This window comes from Phalangium opilio, unplaced genomic scaffold (genome assembly GCF_054372755.1).
Source record: "Phalangium opilio isolate 3A_F unplaced genomic scaffold, DU_Popi_V2 ptg000013l_1, whole genome shotgun sequence".
Classification (NCBI taxonomy): Eukaryota; Metazoa; Arthropoda; class Arachnida; order Opiliones; family Phalangiidae; genus Phalangium; species Phalangium opilio.
Genome location: NW_028324148.1, coordinates 6,932,266 through 6,958,883, shown reverse-complemented (window position 1 = coordinate 6,958,883; position 26,618 = coordinate 6,932,266). Strand labels below are relative to the sequence as shown.

Sequence of the window (26,618 nt, the reverse complement as noted above, 5' to 3'; positions counted from 1 at the left end):
AGTTTCGGAGAACGCTATTGATTCGTTCCTGTTGGTGTAAAAATTAACCGGATACTCTGATTATAAGTCTGGATACAAATGCGCATGGAAGGGTTAACTATATTGTTAAGTTTCACGGCGTCCTTTAAAAATATTTTGTTTCTGGGGTTATACACGATACCGTCCAAGTTGTTCCAAATTATTCCTTCGGTAATACACGGGAACTGTAAAACAGAAAATCTAGTTTTAAAAGTGTTCAAGGTGGTTTTTAAATCGCGCAAATAAAATTTTAAACACCGCCCTACTTCATTCGCAACACCAATATACAATAGTATATAGTAGGTCATCTAAAATAACTAGGTTCCTCACACTAGAATCTAGGATGCCCACATCTAATAACCCTTCATGGAATTCCAAGTTTGGTGTATGGTATTGTATAACGCTAAATATGCCGTATAACATCAAATTATTCTTTCGGGAGTGGGTGAAATACACATATCCTTATGTTTAATTAATTCCCCCACGAAAACACACTTCCCACATCCGGTGACCCCGGCTATGGGTGTTGCATACTTAAATCCATATCGACAAATGGTAGAGAATTTAATTTAAATATATCTAAAGAGAACTTGAGAATTGTACTTACATTTTAAGTTTCGGATCTGGATCGGTACTTCGAGGAAGGTTAAAGAGTTGTAGAATGCCTTATCCTCAAACTGTCTACATCTTTTATACTGTATTGTCACGTGACCTTCTTCTAGGGTATGATTGAATTCTAACCACGTCAACGTGGCGTTCTTCTAAAATATGATAGGATTATCGCGATGTTTTGCCATGTAGAGTCAACATGGCGTTAAAAACCCCGAGCCATGACAAGGCTTAGCGATGCGTTCAATTTTCAACTTCAATATCGGAGATGGTATGTGTTCGTATTTACACTTAATTTGCATTCTAAAACATTCTAGGTTGCGAAATTCATGGTTTCTCCTGTCCTCGTGAGGAATCAGGTACACTGTCGTATCTGAAAACTGTACTTTCATACTTCCCGCTTACTTCGTTAATAAGTCTTTCATATGCTATGACTTCTAGTCTTAAGCCTAACTTCCCGAACACGTGACGTGGGTTTCAACCACCATAATTCAAGCCAATTTAAGATATTGACGAAATATAGGGAATTTTCAAAGATATATAATTAATTATTTTCTTTGACAAATATTTGCCATATCATAAGTTAGAACGTTATAAACTAATTCGAGTACGAATTATTGTATACATTACTTATTATTACACTTTGAAATCCCGCATGCATTTACTTTAACTCGCCTCAAAATCGTAGTATATAAGGAAGTCAAATCCTATATTATAATAACAAGATAAAATCCCTATCAGCGGATCCCTTATCATTGAGACCATGCATTTATTATTTTCTTCGAAAAGTAAGATAAGACACGCCAACGGGAATAGATAACCCTATCTCAAGTGTTCGACATGAGATTAAACGTCTTCATAAGATTACACGCCAATATTGCCCTATCAGTTCACGCCAAGTCTAACATCGCGACTTTCACGCCAATTGTCCCAATCAGTTCACGCCAAGTCTGACATCACGATTTTCACGCCAATTTCCCCCGCCAGCCCACGCCACTGGGCCAGTTCCGACATAATGCTACTACTACTAATAACAATATTGAATTAATTTTGCCTTGAAATCTGCTCTAAAATAAATTAATAGTGAAATTCTTCACTTAAAGTCTGCTAACAATTTAGAAATAAATACGGCTCATTTAATTTAATACCAAATTAATTGAATTAGTTTAATTCTTGGGATTCTCCACTGGAATTACGTCTTCAAATTTGAGAAAATGAATTTTTTACCCCTAGAAGCTAGCAATTTGAATTCAATCACCATTTCCACAGATAATAAGGGAATCCGCTTTCCACTCTGAACGTCCGGACTCGATATGCCGCGAAAAGTTCCGTTCCAAACTAGTTTTTAGAGCGCGTAGTGTAACCAAAAGTAACGTAACAAGACCAAGTATAATAGTCAAATAATGCAATGAAGCCAATTTTCCAAATAAAACGTGATCTTCATTGTCAAATCTTTCGTAAAAGTGAACAATTGTGAAGCAGAGCTAAGAGTTATAAACACCAATGAGTTATATGGCTTTAGAGTTGCTCAGTCCATTTCGTATTCATTCAAAAGTATCATATATACAGTGTGGTCGAGATCAGATCATCAACACCTTCCTTTGTGGACAATATTGAAAACCGATGACGTCACTGACTGTTTGGAATTATTTTTTATTGTATGCATGTGACAACGAGTGAAAAGTTAAAAAAATAATACAGGAGAATATGCCTGATTGCAGCAATTTGTTTTAAAGCACAGTCACACGATTAGTCTTAAAACTAGGGCCTCAAATTACAACCTCTAATCTGTTTGGTAAACACCTCAACTTAAAAATTCGACGTGACTACCACTCTTCAAGACTGTCCATGTCTTGCAATACATTTATAAGTACTAAACTCATGACGCAGGAAGTCCAAGTATCATGGGATGTTCTCATCGAAGAAGATCGGTCCGATAATTCAGTTTCCAAGAATGTCCACCCGAACTTTTACCTTCCATCGCATTTGAAGGTAATGATGTCGTAACTAGTGTTAATTTTGTTGGCTCCAGTAAAGTACGTTATGCCGGTTTACCGTGCCATCCCTGTTAAGTTTAGCCTAGCCAGAAAACAGTACCTTTCATTACCATCAATTGCGAGGGAAGGTTAAATTTTGGGTGGAATTTTTAGAAACCGAATTATCGGATCCTTCTTCATGATGAGAAAATGACTGAAGACATTTACTTGTATTTCCCGCGTCGTGAGTTTAGTGCTTGTAAATGTTAAGCATGACATGGACAGTCGTCTTGAAGAGTGCCTTTACCCCAATGGTCGTCAAATCGAACAGTTACGTTGAGGTGTTTATCAAACAGATTAGAGGTTGTAATTTGAGACCCAAGTTTTAACGCTAGTCGTATAACTGTGCTTTAAAACATTTTGTAGCATTCAGGCATATTTTAAAGTATTATTTTTGTACCTTGCCACTTGCATAAAATAAATTTGAATTCCAAACATTTATTTACACCCTGTAAAATTTAGTATAGTGACGTCATCCGTTGGCAGTATTGGGGGTTGTTCACACAGAAAGGGGTTAGTCTGATCTTTTCCACAGTGCATAAGATGGACAGTTGGGAAGTTTCTATTGAAAGGGTCATATTCACTGTTAGGATGATACTTATTGCTTGTAATTCTTAGTTAAATCAACGTCACGCTCTGATATTTTCATGAAAATCGTATAATTATAAAATCAATATCTATATGAACAAAAATAAACCGCTTTACTGCTATAAATGTTTTGGTCGTTGAAAACAAGTTAAAACCTGGTTTTCACCGATCAAAGTTTCACGGAACATTCTGCATAATTTTTCCCAAAAATGCTTAGAAAAAAATATATATGTTAAAAACGTTTTCTTTGAAATTGTAATAGAAGCGCGTGCTCCCTTGTGGAGACCAAGGCTTAGTCTTCATGTTGAAAATTATACCAATTGCAAAAACTTTCAGTTTTATCACATGAATACGATAGAGCCGAGCTTTAACAAATTTTTATTGACTATACATTATTAGGAATTAAACTCAACAGTCCAAACGCCTTCACTTAAATAAAATGGCACGCAGAAAACGCCAAAATTTGCACTAAGTTACCTCTGAAAAAACGCTGCCGCACGCAGATTTTCTAGGCCTGTGCGAGTCCTGCTTTTTGGGCTTCGAGTCGAGTCTCGAGTCCTACAAAAGCTCTTATAGAATCTCGAGTCGAGTCTTTTTCTGGTATCGAGTCCTCAAGTCCTAAAGTCAGCTTCGAAACTACATCTCAAGCCCAGTGTCGAGTCCTGATAAATTATATCAAGTCCCAGTCGAGTTCTTATAAATTATTTCATGTCAAAATCAAGGCTAAATATTATCATATCTTTCATTTTTTACACTTCATTTGTTCAAATATCACAGCTTGGATGTAAAAATTAACAAACGTCAATAAACATAATTTTAACTTTTGGTTTTGGTTTGTTCTAGCAGCCTGACTCAAATTATTGTCCAACCATCTGTCTTCTCTAAAATCTAAATCGGTAAAACCCACTAGATGCCGCGCTCAACTTGAAATTCCGGGTCACCGAGTTTAGGGGAAATACATTATACATGGATAAAGGATGAGCGTGAGGAAAAATTTCTTTCACGCTAGAGGCAGGGCCGGATTAAGAAGATTTTCGCCCGGGGGCAGTGGCTCGATGGGCGCCCCCTCCCTTGGCCCCATAATTTATAAAAACCAGCTAGAAATTTTAACAATTTTGTTTTTATTAGAAATATAGGGAGCTAACAGTTCTGACCCTGAAACGTCACACCCTTCTATCTCTTACTGGAGTTTCATCCCCACTAACGGTTGGAAACAGTATTCTACGCGCAAAAATGCCAACCAGAGGGCGGCTGCGTGACGTCAGACTATCTTTTCCCCCTAGCCAGCTGTTAGCTCCCTATTGTAATTTTGTTAAGTGAAAAGTATCCCTATGCATGGCTGATACTCACTCATACGCTCAATTTTAGTTGAATGAGTGACTAATAAATTTAAAAATAGTAAGTAAAAAGTGACTAAATAAGGGCAAATTAAGCTATAAAATAAGGGCACTTTAAATGAAATGTTTTCAGACATGATCGATTTTCATAATAATTTTCAGTAGTTAAAGATATTTTAAAGGTCGGTGCCGTAATTAAGCCCAATCTATGGGCTTAGATATTTCCAGTCAAAGGAAAGGTCCAATCATAAAATTTCTACGGCGAAATTGAATTAAACCATTTTGGAGCACAGTTCAGAATACAAAGTAATTGATGTCGTTTTAAATCAAAACTAAAACATTCATTTGAATTGGATTGATTATAAATATTAAGTTAAATATTTGATGAGCGAGCGAAGCGAGCTCCACAATTTTTTGGGTTTGATCAACTGTAATCTCGCTGTTTTTGCGTTTAAACCGTCATACAGTCAAATATTTTACGTTTAACCTTGTGGTCGAGAAGATAAATAACACCGAAAGACTCAAAAATCCAAAAAAAGTGACAAATAGTAACTAATTATTGGAAAAGTGACTTATTATCAACCCTGCCCATGTCTTTGAATAAGCTTTTCTAGATTTAGACTCGGAAAATCTATTTATCGTCTCCTCCCAACTAATTTGGTGTTATAAATTGGTCTCGATAGCTAATATACCTATTTAAAAACGAAAAACAGTCCCGTAATCATTCAAAACTAACGTCATGTTTTTGAGTTTTTCGAAAATTTAATAAAACAATCGCTCAGATTTGGGTATCACCAGACATCTTGGGCGCCCCTATTTTGCTGGCGCCCGGGGGCAGGTGCCCCCTCTGCCCCCCCTTAATCCGGCCCTGGCTAGAGGGTAGGCAAGTCCCTATCTCCGAAGGCAGCTTATTCGATATATACTTTGTTACAGCTTCGGTTGTCAGCACGGGAAAGCTAGGCCTCTATGTAATGTAGATTTGTGCGTGCTGACAAGAGACGAAAGAAGAATAAATTCTTTTTTCATGGTAAATATTTTTGGACTTGATATGGTGTTAAGCCTCGGTTCGAATCCTCCTCGAGTCTAGTAGTGAGGATTTTTGAGGACTCGAAATTATTCTCAAGTCCTAGAATTTTGATTTTCAAGTCCCGAGTCGAGTACTCGCCTTTGATCGAATACTCGCACAGGCCTAAGATTTTCCCATGTTTTGGGCCATTGAAAACCATCCTTACCAAAATCCGCAAAAAGCTTGCATTATATTTCTTAATGTTTAGTCTAATGATACATCTTTTCAGTAGAGCATTACATTTATAGTTTAAATAAATATTTTAACTTTAGCAACCACAAAACCTTTTAACTTCACTACCTTAAAACAATTTAAAAGTCCTTAAGGTTTAGATTAATGAAATTTTTTTTTCTGAAGAGCATTACATTTATAAATAAGATAAACAATATAAACATAATAACTTAAGTATCTGCAATACGTTTTAACTTCATTATCATGGTATCACTTTAAAAATTGACTTTTAAATGGACTGTTCATTATTAATCAAAACAATGAACCTTTTTTTGTTACTGAATCTAACAGAAGGGAGGTCATTGGCCTTACTTTAGCCACGGAAAACCTTGCGTCTTCAGTGTCTAATTGGCTTGTATCTAATGAGCCGTCTCTATCGGATCATAGGCATATTTGCTTCACTGTTGCGACTACTTCTGTCCTGATGGGGACGGAGATACGCAACCTAAAACGGACCAAATGGGCCGGCATTAGGGAGGACTTACTCCTACGCTACGGGGATGGTCATACCCCTAAGGTAACTTCAGCTAAGGATCTTGAGAGGGCGGCTGGTGTCCTACAGTGCTCTATCATTGAGTCCTATCACCGAAACTGTCCACTTAAGACCATAAACCGCTCGAGGCTTGTTCCTTGGTAGAATGCGGGTCTTAGCCGGTTTAGGAAATGTACTCAAAGGCTTTTTAATAAAGCCAAGCGTACGCGAGACTGGGCTAGGTATAGGCAGTCTCTTAATCCCTAAAACAGGGCCATTAGAGCTGCCAAGAGGGACTCCTGGAGGACCTTCTGTGAGAAAGTCTCCAGTGTCCCGGCTACTGCAAAGGTCATGAAGGTTCTCGCGCATAATAATACACATCGGCTTGATACTTGTAATGGTACACTAAGTCGGGGGCTAAGACTCTCAAGCATGTGCTGAAGGACCATTTTCCTGACTCTACTTTAATCAAACCAACAAGACCTGACTCTTTCTTCCCTGTTCCGCATAGGGCGAAGAGGGAGTACTGGTTTGAAGCCAGGCAGGTTGTTACGATTCCTAGGCTTCGTTGGGCTGTCAATTGTTTGAGCCCTACAAGTCTCCGGGACCCGATGGGGTGTTCCCTCTGCTTTTGCAGGCGGGCTTAGACTACATCATTTATCCGTTATGCAAGATCTGTAGACTTTGTATCGCTATCGGTCACATACCTTGTGACTGGAAGCGCTCTAGGGTCATCTTTATTCCTAAGCCTGGGAAATGTTGCTATCTCGAGGCGAAGGCATTTAGACCCATATGCCTGACCTCCTTCTTCCTCAAAATTCTAGAGAATTTGGTGGACAGGTACATAAGAGACGAGGTACTCTCAGTAACTCCTCTCATCTTCACAATTTGTCTTTCAAAAGGACAAATCCACTGAGACGGTTATTTACGGCCTCACGAATTGCCTGGATAGGGCATTCGAGTTTCAGGAAATTTCACTGGCCGTCTTCCTCGATATTGAGGGGGCCTTTGATAAGGTCTCAAGCTCGGTTATTACTGAAGCTGTTAAGAGATTTGCTATCAGCGACACTCTTGGCCGTTGGATCAAGTCCATACTTACCGACCACGAGGTGACGGCGTCCCTCTTTGAGGACTCTCTGGGGGTGATCACCAGCGTGGGCTGCCCTCAGGGTTGAGTTCTCTCCCCCTGTTTTGAAGCCTGGTGGTGGATGAGCTCTTGGGGTTGCTAGAGGGTGTAGGGGGCTGAAAGTGTTTCGGGTATGTGGACGATGTGGCGATAGTGATTACCGGGAAATTCCCGGCTATTATCGCCACGCTTATGAGCTCAGCTCTCTCTAACGTGGAGCAATGGTGCCGGGTGTTTAACCTCACTGTTAATCCTGGCAAAACTGCCCTTGTTCCTTTTATGAGTAAGAATACTAAAGACCTGTTTAATGATATCTCTTTCTTTGGTCAGGTCCTGACAAAGTCCTCCGAGGTGAAATACCTGGGCTCAAAACGGTGCAGGCTGATTTGCATTGGTATCACGGGGGCCATGAGATCGACCCCGACTGCTTCCCTGGAGGTACTCCTTGACATGCTCCCTCTTCATCTCTTCGTTGTGAAGGAGGCTGTCATGGGGCCTAGAGGCTTTACAATAATGGCTTCTGGGTACCCAGATTTTGAGATCACAGCCATACCAAGCTCTTCCGGGAGTATGCCGCACTTGAGCCATCGCTGACGATGTGCTCTGACAAAACCGTTACCAGTTTTGACTTTTACAAAGCCATTCACCATCCACTTCCCCAGTTGGTAGAGCTAAGATGGTAGAGCGCTCGCTTAGCATGCGGGCGGTACCGGGATCGATGCCCGGCGCCACCGTTCGAAATTTCACATTGGTAAAGCGGCTGAAGTTAAATTTATGAGTGTCCAAACCTTTCAATATAAACAGGAGGGGCGTAGCTCAGATGGTAGCGAGCTCGCTTAGCATGCGAGAGGTACCGGGATCGATAACCGGCGCCTCCAGTCGAAATTTAGCATTCGTTAAGCGGCTGAAGTTAAATTTATGAGTGTCCAAACCTTTCAATCTAGAGAAGAGGGGGCGTATCTCAGTTGGTAGAGCGCTCGCTTAGCATGCGAGAGGTACCGGGATCGATGCCCTGCACCTCCAGTCGAAATTTAACATTCGTAAAGCGGCTGAAGTTAAATTTATGAGTGTCCAAACCTTTCAATCTAGAGAAGACGGGGCGTAGCTCAGATGGTAGAGCGCTGGCATAGCATGCGAGAGGTACCGGGATCGATGCCTGGCGCCTCCACTCGAAATTTAACATTCGTAAAGCGGCTGAAGTTAAATTTATGAGTGTCCAAAGCTTTCAGTGTAGAGAAGAGGGGGCGTAGCTCAGATGGTAGAGCGCTCGCTTAGCATGCGAGAGGTACAGGGATCGATGCCCTGCACCTCAAGTCGAAATTTAGCATTCATTAAGCGGCTGAAATTAAATTTATGAATGTCCAAACCTCTCAATATATAGGGGAGGCAGACCAGAGGCGGCGCCAGAATTTTTTTCAGTATAGGCTGAAGGTACTTAGTTTCAGGGCCCCTAGCAGGGTTTTTCAACTTTCTACCCCCTTCTAATTAAATATTATAAGTCAATTAAAAATAAATAATAATTAATATATTATATTTTAACGTTTACCTCTTAATTCTAAATCAGTTTTGCTTCTTTTAAAGAAATTTCTCATTGTTTTTCCTTGTTTCTCAATGTCTGATTGTCTTGTCCGTTTTTGTTTACTCTTTTGCGCACCAGATAACTATTTTCTGCTACTTATATTCAATGAACAGGTAGGGCAGCCTGCTAAGCAAGCGTTTTACATTATGAGAGACTTTCGTTGCATTAAGAGACTATGCTTGTTCAGACTGAAGTGCCATAAAATTCTTTTCTTACACACAACTTTGAACATTTACTCTATGGCTGGTCAATGCTTATAAAAGTTTCCCCTCTAAAGTCGACTCATCGACTGACTGTGGATGGAGCTGTCTTTGCTGTGTGGGGTTGGGAGGCGATGAGTCGCCTCTAGAGACGGAATTTAAACAAATGTTTACCATTCTACATAGCAGATTAACCTGGAGCTATTTTACTACCAAACTTTGCTCCTTTCATTGCTCAGTTTTTGAGGTTTTTTGGGCCCCTCCTCCTCAATTTTGGGGCCCTTGTCTAATTGTCAGGTAGGCTAAAGCCTACTTAGCCTTAATGTAGCGCCGCCACTGAGGGGAGGGGGCGTAGCTCAGATGGTAGAGCGCTCGCTTAGCATGCGAGAGGTACAGGGATCGATGCCCTGCACCTCTAGTCGAAATTTAGCATTCATTAAGCGGCTGAAATTAAATTTATGAATGTCCAAACCTCTCAACATATAGGGAGGGGGCGTAGCTCAGATGGTAGAGCGCTCGCTTAGCATGCGAGAGGTACCGGGATCGATGCCCGGCGCCTCCAGTCGAAATTTAACATTCGTAAAGCGGCTGAAGTTAAATTTATGAGTGTCCAAACCTTTCAATTTAGAGAAGAGGGGGCGTAGCATGCGAGAGGTACCGGGATCGATGCCTGGCGCCTCCACTCGAAATTTAACATTCGTAAAGCGGCTGAAGTTAAATTTTTGAGTGTCCAAACCTTTCAGTCTTGAGAAGAGGGGGCGTAGCTCAGATGGTAGAGCGCTCGCTTAGCAAGCGAGAGGTACCGGGATCGATGCCCTGCGCCTCCAGTCGAAATTTAGCATTCATTAAGCGGCTGAAATTAAATTTATGAATGTCCAAACCTCTCAATATATAGGGGTGGGGGCGTAGCTCAGATGGTAGAGCGCTGGCGTAGCATGCGAGAGGTACCGGGATCGATTCCTGGCGCCTCCACTCGAGATTTAACATTCGTAAAGCGGCTGAAGTTAAATTTTTGAGTGTCCAAACCTTTCAGTCTAGAGAAGAGGGGGCGTAGCTCAGGTGGTAGAGCGCTCGCTTAGCATGCGAGAGGTACCGGGATCGATGCCTGGCGCCTCCACTCGAAATTTAACATTCGTAAAGCGGCTGAAGTTAAATTTTTGAGTGTCCAAACCTTTCAGTCTAGAGAAGAGGGGGCGTAGCTCAGGTGGTAGAGCGCTCGCTTAGCATGCGAGAGGTACCGGGATCGATGCCTGGCGCCTCCACTCGAAATTTAACATTCGTAAAGCGGTTGAAGTTAAATTTATGAGTGTCCAAACCATTCAATAAACAGGGGTGGGGGCGTAGTTCAGATGGTAGAGCGCTCGCTTAGCAAGCGAGAGGTACCGGGATCGATGCCCGGCGCCTCCAGTCGAAATTTTACATTCGTAAAGCGGCTGAAGTTAAATTTATGAGTGTCCAAACCATTCAATAAAGAGGGGAGGGGGGCGTAGCTCAGATGGTAGAGCGCTCGCTGAGCATGCGAGAGGTACCGGGATCGATGCCCGGCGCCTCCACTCTAAATTGCATACTGGTAAAGCGGCTGAAGTTAAATTTATGAGTGTCCAAACCCTTCAATTTAGAGGGGAGTGGGCGTAGTTCAGATGGTAGAGCGCTCGCTTAGTATGCGAGAGGCACCGGGATCGATGCCCGGCGGCTGGTTATTTGGTTTTTTAAGATTGGTCTAAGGGTATTTTGAATCGTAAGCTGTATCACTGGACCATCACAACCGACAACCCCTTTTCACAACCCGGCTGTACTGCTATGAAATGAACCTCTGTGATGAGTAAACGGCGCTTTGTTTTGCGGGAAACCGTTATGTCATGTCGTAACAGTTAAAAGGTGTATTCAGTAAACCGCTATGTAAGAACCGTAATTATGAAAAACTCATTAGGGGCGATCACTTGAGGACTTCCCTTATTGATTGTCAATGAAGCTCAGAGAACTAAAAGTTCAATTAAAATGCAACATTAAATATTGATGAACTTGACGGACTTGGGAGTCTTTTTCTTTATACAATCACTGCCTCTATTTATCAAAGTTTTCATCCATTTTGAGAGCCTACTTTCCCGGTTAAGTGCTTTGGATGGTTGCTAAATACATATCTAAAGAATATTAATCTAAACGAAACAAACCTCCAAAGAAAATCGTATATAATCGGTGCAGATCGTAGTCGAAAGCATCACAATCTCACAACTGAAATGGAATTGAGAGTTGACACTGGAATGCTTCCTATACCTACTATTAATTGTGAAACTTGTCATACCGATGGACATCGAGAAAATGAATGCCTTAAAAATATCCCCTTAAACCCTAATGAGAAATCGGAAGATACCCTGGATATTGAAATAACTTTTAATATTACCAGTCCCAATTATCAAACCCCTCATAGACGATGGGTGAAACCTGAATTTTATGCCCTAAAAGAAAACACATCCAGTAGATATAAGAGATGAATTTCTTAATCCATTAACCCCTATATTTTAAATCATTTAAACCCTACATATATCTAAAAAAAATTTATGCTGATGGTGAGATGAATATGTTAAGTTCGGGGACGAACTTTTCAGAAGAGGTGGGGATATATAACCATCTTAACTCAAAAATCGAATTAAATTTACAATTAATCATTAAATTAACAACGAAATACCTTAAATCAACACTATAAAGATAATACTGTCCCTTTAAACTTAAACCTATCCCTTTAAAAAACTGAAAAGAAATTCTTTCATACAAAAGAAAAGTAACTAGCCCCTCAATGTTGACACAGAACGTTCTAGAACTATCCTATACCCCTATATCTATAGTGTAAAATGAAATACCTAGCAACGAAAACCTTTTCCAAGAACCCAGAGAAATGTCACGCTGATTTAGACCCCAAGCAACAAGACCTTGAGTCACTATCCTGGTACCTGGCCCGAGAAACTTCTAGAACATTTTTTTTAACCCTTAAACTGACCAATCCGTATTGGGTCCCAAAACAAAAAGTTTTGCCTATTCGCTGTTAACATTAATCCGCCCGGCTACGTCATAAATATGGTCCACTATTCGCCAAACCGAAGTCAATCAACTAACGTCATTGTCCCAGAGATCCTTGCGAGAAACTAGAAGTAATATATACGAAGTCCCTCCTGTCCCACCCTCAGTCGATTCCTGAACTGCTTAACGAAACCCTGTCGGCTCACCCTTAAGAAACTCTTAGAAGTCCGGAGTACTATTTTATATAGGAGATATTTTTTATTCATTTTGATACCTTTATTTTTCATCAATTTGAATCCCTAAGTTTTGGAAGAGAATCGGAGATATTTTTTATTCATTTTGATACCTTTATTTTTCGTCAATTTGAATCGTAATTTTTCGGAAAAGAAACACGGAAACATTTTTTAAAAACCCCTAAGTTGAAGAAGAGAAGGAGCGCGAGTGCGCGAAATATTAAAAGAAAAATAATAATTAACCCTTAAATCGTGTAACCTGAAAAAAGATCCTGAAGTAAAACCCTTAAATCGAGAAAGAAAAAAAAAACATAATTAAACCCTTAAATCGCGTAACAAGAAAAAAGAAAAAAGAACCGTTAACCCTTAAGAAGAATATGAAAGAGGAGCAACTTGTCGTAAGAAATTAAAAACTTGAAACTATTTTGATAAACTGACTTGAAACTATGGTTAAAGAACTGAGATTATGGTTGACGGATTGATTCATTTTTTAAAATCCTAACTTTCTATTTTTGAATATTATTGTTTTTATTGCATAACTGCACGATTTTAACCCAAACACCCCTAAAATTTAAATTTGAAACTTAAAGGAGACATTCCATAGAGGATATTACTTTTGATTTTTTGTTTAATTTTTATTTTGACCCCTATAAAAGTGTGTGAAAATTTATGAATAAGATTGAATATTATGTTGAATATTAAAAATTGGATTAGAATCTATTTTGACTCTCAATTGACACATACCATCAAAAACGCGGTCACTTTTGATTCAGAAATTTTATGAGCCCCTCGTTCCCGTTAAAAGGCCTTAACTCTCCACAACTGACTGCATTCTAACATCTTGTCTAGCGTTAGCGAGGTTGAATCATAAGTGAAAAGAGGTAGGTGTTTGTCTTATACTTTAACCCCTCTAATAAGAATCGAACTTTCCACCTTCCCCCATAAAATCTTAAAGAGCATAAAGAAAAGGCTTATAACTTCCACTTATCGTTTAAATTATAGAGTACAAACTTGGAAAAATTATTTTTTAAAAGAAATTTTACATTCTTTAGGGTTCTGCCCAGAAGTCAGCCGGAACATATTCGTTCTTGGAAGCAAATTCTGGATCTATTTTAGGTCCAGCTCAACTCCAGTACGCGGCCCCTGCTGCAACTTACATTACGCGCCCGTTAGCATATTTGAACCAAGGAGTTTCAGCTTCTTACGTTAAAATTGAAGGTCCCTCTGTTAATTACGTCAAACCATCCACCTTGGAGTATATTAAATCGCCCATTGTCGAATATACTAGACCTTTGACTTCTGTTAAGTACATTAGGCCCATTGAAACTTATGGAACTAAGTCAATTTACTAAATCAACTGATATTACGATGTAACGACTCCTCTACATATGATGTAAAACAAATTAATGCGTTCTGAAACGAATATGATTGTAATAATACTGGTTTAATAAATACTTATTATAATTCAAAAATATTTGATTAATCTCTAGTCTGCTTCGTTATAGAAGCTGCTAATATAAATGTCTACAACAACTGTGTGATTAGCATTGGGTATTCGACAATTGAGAGAGCGACAAATAAAGAATTCAAAATTCGGTGTGTTACAATTTGGTGACCTTCAATTTAATTGTCAATTTTGTGAATAACGTTGACTCATATGTTAAGACAGGTTCGCACTTGATCGATAAAATCGACCGAAAACATAAGCGCTGCGTCTTAAAATTGGATTTTACGTAAGCGTTCGACTGTCAGGTTTTAGTTTGATATGGCCGCGTTCAGAAGGGAAGCCCTCACATGAGCAGTTCCCGTATGAGCGAATTTCATAATAGCGGTCCTCATAACAGCAGTTCCCTTAATAGCGATTTCCCGAAATGGCAGTTTACCCGTTACGGCAATTACCGATACAGCGTTTCTCGTAAACGCGGCGTACCGATACAGCGCAGATATGCGAAAAACGATAGTTGTTTATTATGGTATAAGCTGGACCAGCTGGGTTATATGAACTCAAAAAGGACTAGGTCAGATATGGATAATTTGGTTAGGTTAAAGTTGATTATTTCAAATAAATAGTATTAGGTCAGGTCAGGTTAGGTTTTGTTTCGTTTGGTTAGACTTAGGTCAGTAATATTTTGGAAATAGTGTAACAATGTTACGCCTCTTCCAAAAGTTACTGTTTACAATTATCTACTTCCGAAATAAAATAACCTTTCTCGAATTATAATATGCCTCTTCCAAAACATTACTGCTTACAATTATCTCACTTCTGAAATAAAATAACCTTTCTCGAATTATAACATGCCTTCTCCAAAACATTACTGTTTACAATTATGTACTTCCGAATAGTGGTCGGCATTTGGATAGGATAATATCTGTTTGTTTTATCTTTATTCATAATTTGAAATTATCCACGGGAAGTCTATGATTAATGCAATGTAATCACGAATAATTATCTGATTATTATTCATGGATAACTAATTAACCAAAATTCTGTGGATTATCTTGTCCAAACGCCGACACTACTTCTGAAATAAAATAACCTTTCTCGATTTATTTTTCTTTCCTGGTATGAGAATTGTAAACTGATGCAGCCTGAAGAATAAAACAATATTTAAGTGTATTTTAAAAAAAATTCAAAAACACGATCCGTTAGTAGGTCACATTACTGATTAAATGATCACAGAAAAAGGTTGTTTTTGAAACCAACGAATACAACTGTATTGTTAAGAAATGCGCAAAACTCGACACAAACACTGCTATTTCCCAAAATAGCAGCCGCTATTTCTAAAACCGCAGCCGCTATTTCCAAAACAGCAGTTTTGAAAAACTCCGCTGTTTTTTTTTGGAATCGCGACTGCTATTTTGAGAACTGCTCTACCGGGAACTGCTCATACGAGGTACACCCGTTCAGAATATCTCATCGCTGAGCCCACTGAGTCACCGCTGTTAGCCGTGTCTTACTGAACGTGATTTTGGATTTGGATTTTGACGTCATAGCGCTCATCCCTGAGCTAGATTATGGCATAGTTAAGCTGAATGTTAGGTTTGGTTTGGTTTTGTTACGTTAGCTTAGATTAGGATTAGGTTAGGAATAGTTAGATTAGGTTTGGTTAGAATATAGGCTTGCTTTTAAACTTTTGATTGTTTTATTTTTTCCTGGTTTGTTTCAAATAAATATGAAGTCTCTAATTTCTTTCATATTTTTCAAACAAATAGCAATTTTAGCGCACTTACCTACCAGTGGCTCTCCGGGGCCCGTCGTCTGCTAAAGTTTGAGGACGATAGTAATTGTGTCACAGCTTCTACTGAGGTTTTTTTTTTTTTTGTTCCGTGTTTATTGACGAGCTAGGGCGTGGAACGCCTTACAGCTCCAGGAGCGAAATAAGCAATATAACAATAGAATAATAATGTACAAAATATACAAAATATACAAATTGACTGAGATAAAAAATAAAAATACAATGAGATTTACTACACTTGAAGGAATTTTTTAAGCCCTACTTTAAAAGGAGAAAGGGACGTCAGGGAGACCAAATCAGGTGGTAAAGAGTTCCAGAGAGGAATGGTTCGTCGAAAAAAGGAGTTTTTTAATTGGTTTTTGCGGGAAGGGGGGAGAAATAGTTTAAGGTTATGGCCTCGAGTGGCATGATGGTTTGGGGCTTGTTTAAAAAACTTTTGACCATTGGTGTGGACTATACGAAAAAGGGAAACAAGGTCTAGATAAGTGCGCCGCGCAGACAGGGACGACCAACCCAAGGAATTTAGTCTATCAGTACGAGGGAGGTGACGAAGGTGAATAGGTATTTTCGACGCACGACCTTGAACATTGTCGAGTAATTTAGTGTCAGAGACCTGATAGGGGTTCCAAATTTGGCTACCAAATTCTAATATGGGAAGGACATAACAGTTGAAGAGACGGGTCATTAAGGTATTAGGGATATTTGGAAAGTTGGCTTTAATTGTGGCAAGGAGACCGTTTGCACGACTACAAGTTTTCTTGATGTGGGCATGAAAGGAAAGATTATGCGAAATTTGTATACCTAAATCACGACACTCATTAACGCGGCGGATATTTTGGCCACCTAGGAAATAAGGGGACGGAATATCAGTTTTAACCTCAGAACGTTGAATAGATAAAAGCAACGACTTTTGCCCGTTAAAGGACAGACCATTCGTCTTTGACCAAGCCTCAAGTCGAGTGAGGTCAGATTGAAGAAGAAGTATATCATTATAGGAGGTTATCTCACGGAAAAGCTTTAAATCATCCGCGAATAGACATAATTGGGAGACAAGTTTATCGGGCAGGTCGTTAATAAAGATTAAAAACAATAGTGGTCCAAGCACGCTCCCTTGTGGGACCCCACTAGTAACAGGGAGGGGGGTACTGAGACTGGCTCCAACACGTACCGATTGGGTTCTACGTAGTAAGTAAGCCTTAATCCAATAGTATATGTTATTATTTATACCCAAGGCACGAAGCTTGGCCAAGAGACGCTTATGGGGAACAGAGTCAAATGCTTTAGCAATGTCCAAATATACAACATCAACACGGCAGCCCTCATCATAAGCAGCTAACCAGGTATAAAGGGCACATAAGAGATTAGATTCAACGGACCGATTATTAAGAAAGCCATGTTGGAAAGAGCTAAGAAGGGGATTAACAAACTCCAAGAGGGGGGCGCGGATACACTTCTCTAGAACTTTGCATATAGTTGAAGTAAGGCTAATTGGTCTATAGTTTGCAGCATCACTTTTACTGCCCTTGCCTTTATAAAGTGGGGTGACATGAGCTGTGCACCAATCTAGGGGGAGAGTACCTTCAGAGATAGATAATTTAAAAAGCGCGTGAAGTGGAGGGGAGAGAGTTGAGGCACAGTTTCGGTTTCTAATGTTTTCAATTTCGAAGCAAACGGAACACAGATGTTCCCCTTCCAAAGACTAATAACTAGAAACTCATCTATACAACAATATGCAACACGTCTTATTTTATTATGATAAGATTACGGGAGTAATTTGAGTTTAAGTGCAACGTAAAAACATAAACCTGCTAATTATTAAAGTTCCTAATCCGCTAATCGTTAATCGATCGAACTCACGTCTTTCTTTCGAAATCTAAAAAGTAGAATATCGATTTCCGAACCTTATGCAGACGACGTAAATGAGATTTGCCTGAAAAAACCATTGGGGAATGGGGATTGCCTCTTATAAATCGCGGGCGCTGATTGGCCGGTAGGTCGCTTTACTAAAATTATAATGCAAGTTTTGGATACAAAATTTCAATCATTGTTTAATACTATAAATAGCTCTTCCAAAAAATCAGATAAAAACTCAAGGCGGCATATTTTAACATAGGGAATCCGAATGAAAATAGTTCATTTGGGTCAATTATGTCCCTTTAAAGGGATTGGGGTTAAGGGTTGCGTTTAATCATAAATGTAGCGCTTTTAGTGGCTGTTCGCTAAAAATTAAGTCGATTATTAAGGATTTGTTTGATTTCAGTTTTCTAAATGAACACTCTGTGGAGTTAGTAATTTTCACCTCTGGGTTCTGTAAATAAACTGATGGTTAGAGCTTAATCATGTTCAATGACTCTCGACTTAAATGAATATTGTTTCATTTAAGGCTGCCAGAAGTAATATAAGAAACCTCCCTTCGGGAGGTTTCTTATATTACTTTTGAGGCTGCTTATCTCAAAGATTGTAGAATGAATTGCAAGTAAAATGTTCTCCATAGCTGGAGCCTTGCAAACAATTGAGCCTGATAGTCTGGTCGGGGCCATCTTGTTGTAGTTATAGAGTTGGGGACATATGTCTACGTCAGTGAGAAAACAATGGTTCTCCCCTCTTTTGGTCGTGGTCCAGAGTGAGATCTTCAGATTTTGATTCTCGGAAGAATATGTGTTTAAAGGGGTATAGAAAACCATTTGGTAGATGATTTCCTCCTTTTGATCACCAAAATAGTTGCAACGACTCAAATCTAATAATAAAAGCCACATCGTACCGTACTTATCAGGCGCACAGAAAATTTGTGCGAATAGCTCCTCGATGCCCTATTAAAATGTTTAGAGAATAGTGTCCCTGGATGCCTTGGAAGTGTTTTGCTTATTTCATACCTTGGGACTCTCGCGGATTTCCTGGAGGCTGGAAGTATTTGGCTTATTTCCGCCCTTTTTCACCCTTTTCTTGCTGCGAGTTATTATGTGGGTTATCTTTTAAGCATGGACGGAAGTAATATAACTTCGAGACACCTATAGGGGTCAATGCCTCACTGAACCAATGTCCTATAAATTGATTAGGCGTGCATAAATGTTGGTTTAAAAATTCTTCTCTATTTCTGGCAAAATACAAGTAACTTCTTTGATTGTAATAACACCGCCTTAAGACCATTCTTAAAATAATGTCAGCATATACTTTCTTTTGCTTTTAAATTTTTTATCGATTTCTTTGAATGTTTTAAGAAAGGAGTGGGGTTAAATTGCATAATCCTCTCTTACGCTTTAATACATCGAGCAAACGTAAAAGGGAATTGGCAATGCACAATGTTCCTAGTACAATTAAATGCAATGCTTAAACGTAATAATTCCCTTACTTTTAAAATACACGAACGAAAAATATCATCTTTATACCAGATGTGGCTAACAAAAATGAAAAAAAGGAGCGGTAAATAGAAGCCGCAATTTTAGAAGCATGCCGCTATACTATAAGACTCCTGGCTAATGTAACTTTAAAATGTACATAACTAGTGTACACTAGTGTGTTAAATGTTTGGAATCCGAAAAGAGTTTCCTGTTAATTAAAACGTCTTCGGCTCCTCCTTAAAGCAAAGCGCAGGTCCAGTGGATGCCCTTTAAGTTGGCTTTCCTCCAGAACTCCGGATTTAGCTTGGCGAAGGCTAGTGGGCAGGATTTAGAAGTGCACTCCTGCCTTCGCCAAGCCTAAAGTGGAGTTCGTAAGGAAATTCACCTTGTAGTGGATCCACGCAATATCTGTTAAGCATGGATTAGTTTTACTTCAAAGCCTAACAGTATGGGAATTTACATGAAGAAATCTACCATTTTAGTGGCCGCCATTGAAAACTGGAGGCTTGAGTCATAAGCTAACGGTAAAAACCAGCGCCACCTAAACTTTCCGCAAGCAATGATGTACACATATCACTTTCAGATCTGAATAACTTACTTCAGTAATTATTTAAATTGACCTTTAAATGTTACGAAAATTGCAAAATAAATATTTCAATTTTATCTGAGAAAAAATATAAAGGGTAAAGAAAAATTCTAGATCAGTATCATTATAAACTTGACTCGTTTCGAAATTCGTGTATGAACTTGAATCGATAAGAAAACTTCAACTTAATAATTTAAAAAATTATCATTCAGAGACTCTCTTAAAATTATCTCCACTGTTAGATAGGCCAAAGAAAACTGTATAAAACGGTCCGCAATTCTTTGAAAAGCATCACAAACTACCGTTTCAGCAATCAGTATTCTTTCTGCAAACTCTCAATACAACTCAACATGTTTAAAATCGTAGCTGCTCTCTTTGCTCTGGTCGTTGTGGTAATTATAATTTTCTCGTTTTTAAAAATAATTTCTCCAGAGTACACATTTGAGGGAATGTATGATTCCAAAATAGTTAAAACTCTCTATTTGTATTTTGTGCTATCGGAAGTAATAAGTCGAGCCTAGTTTAAGGAAATGAGAATATTAAGGTTACATTTTAAGGTTAGGTTACTGTTCACTTACCGTTAATGCAATTCCCACTACCCGTATACAAAAACAGGAGAAAAAGGTCTTAAAATATGGATTGGATCTATGGTTACTTGACGCTCATTGTAAAACAGGGAGGTTTCTGCAGGGACAGTTTTAGTCATTATAATTTATAGTTTATGTCAAAGACTGAATTCTGTTAGTGTAGACACTGTAACATTTGTGGTAGTATTTTCCTAGTATCTAAATATGAATTCAAAAGAATGAGAGTAACGATACAATTACTAAAATGGGCTTCCCTTACCAACTAGATTAGGGAAAGATGGCAGTTCTCGTATATTCGGTCCCTAATTTGTAACCTAGCAAATCATACTGAACAATCACTAACTTATGCTGTGTCCTTTGACCAAGCTAACAATAAATAGTTAACAACTATGAACTATTGTTTTCTTTATAGTGCTCCGCACAGAAGTCTGGGGGTACTTACTCATACCTAGGAGGATCTATACTTAGTGCGGCTCCAATCCAGTACATCCCGTCAGCACCAATGAATTACCTTACCCACCCATTAGCTTGGAACAATGGTTTTGCCTCTAACATTCTGGTGCAGGGACCCACGACAGTCAATCACATTAAATCTGGTCCCAATCCCTACGTTAGACCTCTTGAAACTTATGGAATGAAGTCCATTCTCTAGATTTAAAATTACCAATGTGGATATCAATGAATGTTTAATGTAAAATCAGGATTTTTTCATTCAATAAAATGATACTATTCAAAATGTCACATTTTATTTTTTATTATCGTATTCTCAGACATATCTTCAAAGATATTTGGTAGAAAAGAAACTCAAACTACTTTAAATTGAAGTGTACACAAATGAATATTTGGAGAATAAAGTTAGCTAGACTCTATTCAATATAAAAAGTGGTCTCGTTATTTTTATCCCATAGCTTCTATGTGATAGTATTATTCAACTGAAATTAGGAGTTTTCCAACTCTTTAGTTTTGCAAGACTAATAACGAGAAATTTAGGTATGAACTTATTTAGATAATGAAGTGGAGAACAAACTATCAAGTTTTCTATTAAACGTATCTTTCTGAGAACCTTTACACAGTTTTTTTATTTCTAGAAACTGTTTTCATTTTACGGTACCCTTTTAACGCCATTCAATGGTTAACGTTTATTAATTTTAAACATCTTGGTGAAATTTGTAAAGTTTGCTAGTTAGATTAAAGTAGGAGTTCAAAATAAAACCTGTCCACGTAAAGACAAAATTAAGCTGTGAGTTCAGCAAACCATGCGTCGTATATGATGCTTTATGTCCTCTAATGTCAGTTGCGAAATCTCGAAGACTCTGTCTTTTTGTGCCAACCATAAAAACAAGTTCGAATGAGGTGACCTAGAACACCCAGGTATAGGACCCCTTCTTCTGGTTCGAGGGAGTCCATGAGAAACCCTTGAGGTAGGGAAGTGACATTTACGCCATGGGCAATTTCCAGGAGAAAAACGCTGAGCATCTTCAGTAGGGTTTTCTGGCCGGACAGTGCATCTACAAATGAAGGGTCAAAGGAGGAACTTAAGGCCTTGGGGACACTCAAGCTAGACTTCAAAACGGTGGTAAAGGCTAGCCTAGGGGCAAAACAGGTACCTAGACCATGTAAGAGTTTGCAAGATATTGTAAAAAAGGTCATAGCAAATTTTCTCGTTATCACTTTTTCAAGACCAAATAATACGAAACCTGCTAATTTCAGTATAATAATACTTTCAAATAGAAACCATTGGCCATAAAAAACTAGACCGCCCTGTATAGCCCGTTCAAAAATGCCCACGCGCAAGCATTGCTAAATGGATCACAGCGTGCAAGGGTCTTTTAGACGTCGGGCTCAGGCATGCATCAACGTCAGTGGTGCTCATTTTGAGCAACTTATTTAATATGACGTTGAAGACCTTTTTTAAGCTTTTTGCCCATAGCAAAAGCTTTATACGGAGACCCCTGGAAGCAGGCTGGCTGGCTGTTTCGCGTTCGCGTACATTTTCGTAAATTTAAATTACGCGGCAGAGCTCGCCGGAATTTGATTCTCCACCGCACTAGCGAGATCTATACTAAATTCGATCATATTTTCGACGAGAAAATGCGGTCTTTCGGAGGTAGTGGGACTCGAACTGACGACGCCGGTGTGGAATGCGGATACTCAACGTCTGCGCCACTACGATTGCTGTTTAGCTATCGATATTTTTCCTATACTTTTCCACGCCTTTGCTTATTGGTAGCGGGAATGGAACTGACGTTGCCGGTGTGAATATCACTTATTTTGGGTTTTGTCAAAGACAATATCACACTGCAAAAAGCGTTAATATGCCTTGGGGCATATCTTGTTTCATTTTAAATCTTTTGTTACACCGAAATAAAGAAATTTCCAAAAAATTATCGTTTCTATTGAAAATAAAGCATGTAAGTTCGGCATCTTAATTTCAACCTCACAAATAACATCTCGACTCAAACTCTGACGTATTGAAGTACTTTTTATGCTTCGTCTGAAGAGAGTGGAAAGCTCTAGCTGTCTATCAGCAGAGGCTTGGAGGCAAAAATGTTAATTTGTAAGAACTTCTTAATTTAGCAATCACCGATGATACCTCATTTTAAACTTTTCTTTACCTCATATTCAATACCCTCTTCAACGACACGTTAAAAGCAAAGCTTCTTTGAGAAAACTAGTGAGAGACATTGTTAGATATCGTGAGATTCTTCAGAAAACCTTAATTTCGTTCGCTTCACAATCCGTTTTTTTTTAAAGTAACAAGAATATTAAACAAACTATTCTTATTAGACCAAGAATTTACGCACCGTTTGAAGAGGGTATTAGCAGGAGCAGACGACAAAGGAGTCTCGGACGCTAGCTTCCACAATATAGAGGGCAATGGGACCCGCGTACGTCACAGCTGTAGCGGTATCGTTTGCCATAGAGGCGCTATCAGACATTATAGCAGACGATGCTTTTGGTGGATTTTATCTGGCACCAAAGTCTGCTGGGAATTTTTTTTTTGTAATAACGGACTAACGGTGGCTACTGTCTGGAATGATTGGGCTCGCGTTTTCAAAAGATAAAAGCAAGGTTTTAAAAGATGCCGAAACACAATGTTATATATGTGTTTTAGGGCCAAAATATTCCGTATTTCTTTTGAATTAATTGACTGCTACAAGAGGTTGGAAACGAAATCACTGTCTCTTACTTTTTGGGTTTTAAAAGATCGTGATTTCTTTTCCCAACCTCTTGTAGCTATCATTTAATTATATAAAAAAGGACTTGGTTTGCCCAAGCCTAAAAAACAAAACGATAAGAGTTTTTTCCAGTTGACTGAAGCGCGGATATTTTATTTTTCTATATAATTTTAAAGACAATCCGTATTTTACTACTCTTTAGAATTTAATTCAATCTCCTGATTTTACTGGTAATGGATTTATTTCCTATAAATTAATTGAAATAAAAAAATTATTTATCTCAGATTTTTCATGATAAAATTTTACGAAAATGGAATTGTTGAAAAATCTGAGATAAGTAATTTTTTATTTCAATTAAATTATAGGAAATAAATCCATTAGCAGTAAAATCAGGAGATTGAATTAAATTCTAAAGAGTAGTAAAATACGGATTGTCTTTAAAATTATATAGAAAAATAAAATATCCGCGCTTCAGTCAACTGGAAAAAACTCTTATCGTTTTGTTTTTTAGGCTTGGGCAAACCAAGTCCTTTTTTATATAATATCTGTTCCTTCAGTCTGCATTTGTATTAATCTATTATAAAACAATTTTTTGCCTGAAATGCGAAATTTTTCACTTCTAGGACGAGGTTAAAAATGGTTCTACACTTCTACATATTCTTATAAGATACGGCTCACAATTCGTTTTAGAACCCGAGCTTAATAGTCAACTTCAAAACCAACATCCTGCCACGATTTTTAAACTATCAAATCCGTATCTTTTACAGTCCACTCTACGATTACAATTATCCATGACATTGCGTTCATTGCCCTTGTACGTTTACAGTGAGTGGCACCGTGGCCAGTTATTTTAATTAAAATACCTAGGCCACAGGTCCAGTTTTAAAAAAAATCCTTATTTCCGACACTGATCCATCTATCCTTATGCCTTACTGAAGGCTACAGTGAAATATCCATGAAGCGTAAGCTTCTATTATAAATCCATGGCTTAAGTAAGGCAACTTAAGCCTTGGTCGAAACTAACATCTAAAATATAAATTAAAAAGGTATCTTAAGTATAGAATTTCAACCGAGACACATAATTAAACGAAAAATAGACCCGCCAGAGAAATTTTTAATAAATATAGTGTTATATTTATTGAAAAATATCAAGTTAAAGTTTCAAGGCGGTGAAATGGCAAATTAGCGTCGTCTACTGTAGAGTATTGAACAACTAGCGTCGTCTGCTGTAGAATAATCTTTTGAGGTACTTACATTTTTAATTAAATTAACATACTTAGACTTAATTAATTTTGATGAAACTTGAAAAAGGCACACCTTGAATAGTTACTTGTTAATTTGAAAGTATTCCGAAACGTAACTTCGCTTTAGTTTTTAAATGATTCGATGTACAGGAGCACCAAAAACCCCATGTTATTCCTATGGGAAAATCGGCGAAAATCTGTGAATTTTCATTTAACATTACGGGAGGGTGTGGGATCTTATCTAGAAGGGCCTACCGGCCCTCTAGAATTCAAGAAGAAATTTAGAAAAAATTGGCACTGAAACACATTTTAGTTTTTTAATAGTGTACATACGTTACTCGCTGGGCTTTTCATTATCAATTTTAGACTAAAAAAAGATCACAAAGCCGTTGAAATCCATTTTTAAACTCGACTTGATCTGTCAACTGAAAGAGAAATCTAAAGTTCACGTGTAAATTCGGCGTGATCCAAATGGGACATAAACGCTTAAAGAACATCGTGTAAATTAATGTCCCATTAAACCGAGATGCTAATAATGCAGATTGCCTGAATAAGATTTAAATGAAATCGTTTTAGCACTGTCAAGGGTATGGTAATGTATAAACCGTTTTCTACAGGCATATACACCGATTATGGCGAGAAATTGGTCCATTGACAATCGGAGTTATTCAAAAGCAATACATTTAGTCAACAATTTCTGAACCCCCCCCCCCCAAACATTAAAAGTGGATAACGGTAATTAGGGTGCTGTCGATATGCTAGCCACCCCCTCTACGTATTGTAAAGGGTCCCACTTGTAAATAAAACACATACTTAGTGTGGATATTTCTTCATCCACAAAGCTTAGATTATTATTTTTGTAAAACCTTAACCTGCTTTCAATACATTGAAATATAAATTTAACCTCAAAGATGAAGAACACAACAAAATTAACCATTTAGCAATTTAGGTTTAAAAACTATACTCCTGGAATATCTAAAGGTGCTAAGAAAGAAAAAATCTTTACTTTTAATAATGACGTAATATGAAAATTTCAAATTTAAAGTGTAGTGAGTGAACGAATAAAAATTTAACGTATTAACATTTTCGGAAATAAGGTAAGAAATTGGAAAAAGTAATGTACAAGAAGCGTTTCCATGACTGATAATTATTTTAAAATAAATGAATCTGTTAGCCATTATAACTTACAAATAAGCGCAACTATCACAATTACTAATTAAACTTTTAAAAATATTTGGCAAATAAAAATAACCACGGAAATGAGTGTTCACAATATTATTACATAAATATTTACAATCGATTAAAAACTTATCCAGGGTTGGAATCCGAGTCTCTGAAATGGAAGCCTTACGCTTTACCACGGTACTGTTGTGAGTCGATTTCTGTCCATTTGGACGTTTCATCTTAAAGGGATTTTTATTGACTGGGAATACTGGCGAATGGGGTTTTGATCAATGGGAATATACCACTCAAGTATAAATTTAACGGAATTATTCTGCAGGGCCGGTAGGCCCTTGTAGATAATAGTTATATTATTGCTTTAGTAATTGTTGACGAGAACAATGGTATATCTAACAGCCGTTTGTCAAACTTTGACCATAAATCCGAGACAAACTATGACGGCCATGGTCACGTCCTTTGATCAGTTGACTAAGCTTATCGAAACATATTCAAATAAAGCCAAATTCCATAGAGAAAGTGTAATGTCCTTTCAACTTATACATGTATTTTGAATTTATTATTTTATTATCTCACTGGTGATTTCATGTTGCAAAAAAAGGTTGACTCAGAGAAGTAATATTGAAAAATATTGATGCATACGATTAATGGTCATGTTTAAAACATCACTTAATCTGTCGACTACCAAATAAGGGTGAAATTTGTTTTCATATATCCTGAACTTAATTGCCAGCAGTCGGTAGCCAAGCTTAATTACCA

General features: G+C 38.1%; 1 protein-coding gene, 1 long non-coding RNA gene and 6 other non-coding genes across 8 annotated transcripts in view; all 8 read left to right on the top strand.

Annotated features, from left to right (window-relative positions):
- Window positions 1-13,982, top strand: part of LOC149708740 (uncharacterized) — a 77,567-nt gene extending 63,585 nt beyond the window's left edge. Inside the window, exon 2 of the mRNA XM_089864281.1 lies at window positions 13,563-13,982. Within this exon, the coding sequence (XP_089720407.1) occupies window positions 13,563-13,862 (300 nt within the window). The 3' untranslated portion in view covers window positions 13,863-13,982. The remainder of the gene's footprint in view (window positions 1-13,562) is intronic.
- On the top strand, window positions 9,752-9,824 carry TRNAA-AGC (transfer RNA alanine (anticodon AGC)). The gene has a single exon. It is a non-coding gene; the product is annotated as a tRNA-Ala (tRNA).
- TRNAA-AGC (transfer RNA alanine (anticodon AGC)) lies at window positions 10,017-10,089 on the top strand. The gene has a single exon. It is a non-coding gene; the product is annotated as a tRNA-Ala (tRNA).
- TRNAA-AGC (transfer RNA alanine (anticodon AGC)) lies at window positions 10,307-10,379 on the top strand. Its single transcript has one exon. It is a non-coding gene; the product is annotated as a tRNA-Ala (tRNA).
- TRNAA-AGC (transfer RNA alanine (anticodon AGC)) lies at window positions 10,452-10,524 on the top strand. Its single transcript has one exon. It is a non-coding gene; the product is annotated as a tRNA-Ala (tRNA).
- Window positions 10,597-10,669, top strand: TRNAA-AGC (transfer RNA alanine (anticodon AGC)). Its single transcript has one exon. It is a non-coding gene; the product is annotated as a tRNA-Ala (tRNA).
- On the top strand, window positions 10,743-10,815 carry TRNAA-AGC (transfer RNA alanine (anticodon AGC)). Its single transcript has one exon. It is a non-coding gene; the product is annotated as a tRNA-Ala (tRNA).
- Window positions 13,983-19,899: 5,917 nt separating the features above from the next.
- LOC149708739 (uncharacterized) lies at window positions 19,900-20,998 on the top strand. Its single transcript, XR_016381173.1, has 2 exons — window positions 19,900-20,062; window positions 20,670-20,998. It is a non-coding gene; the product is annotated as an uncharacterized LOC149708739 (long non-coding RNA).
- Window positions 20,999-26,618: the final 5,620 nt, after the last annotated feature.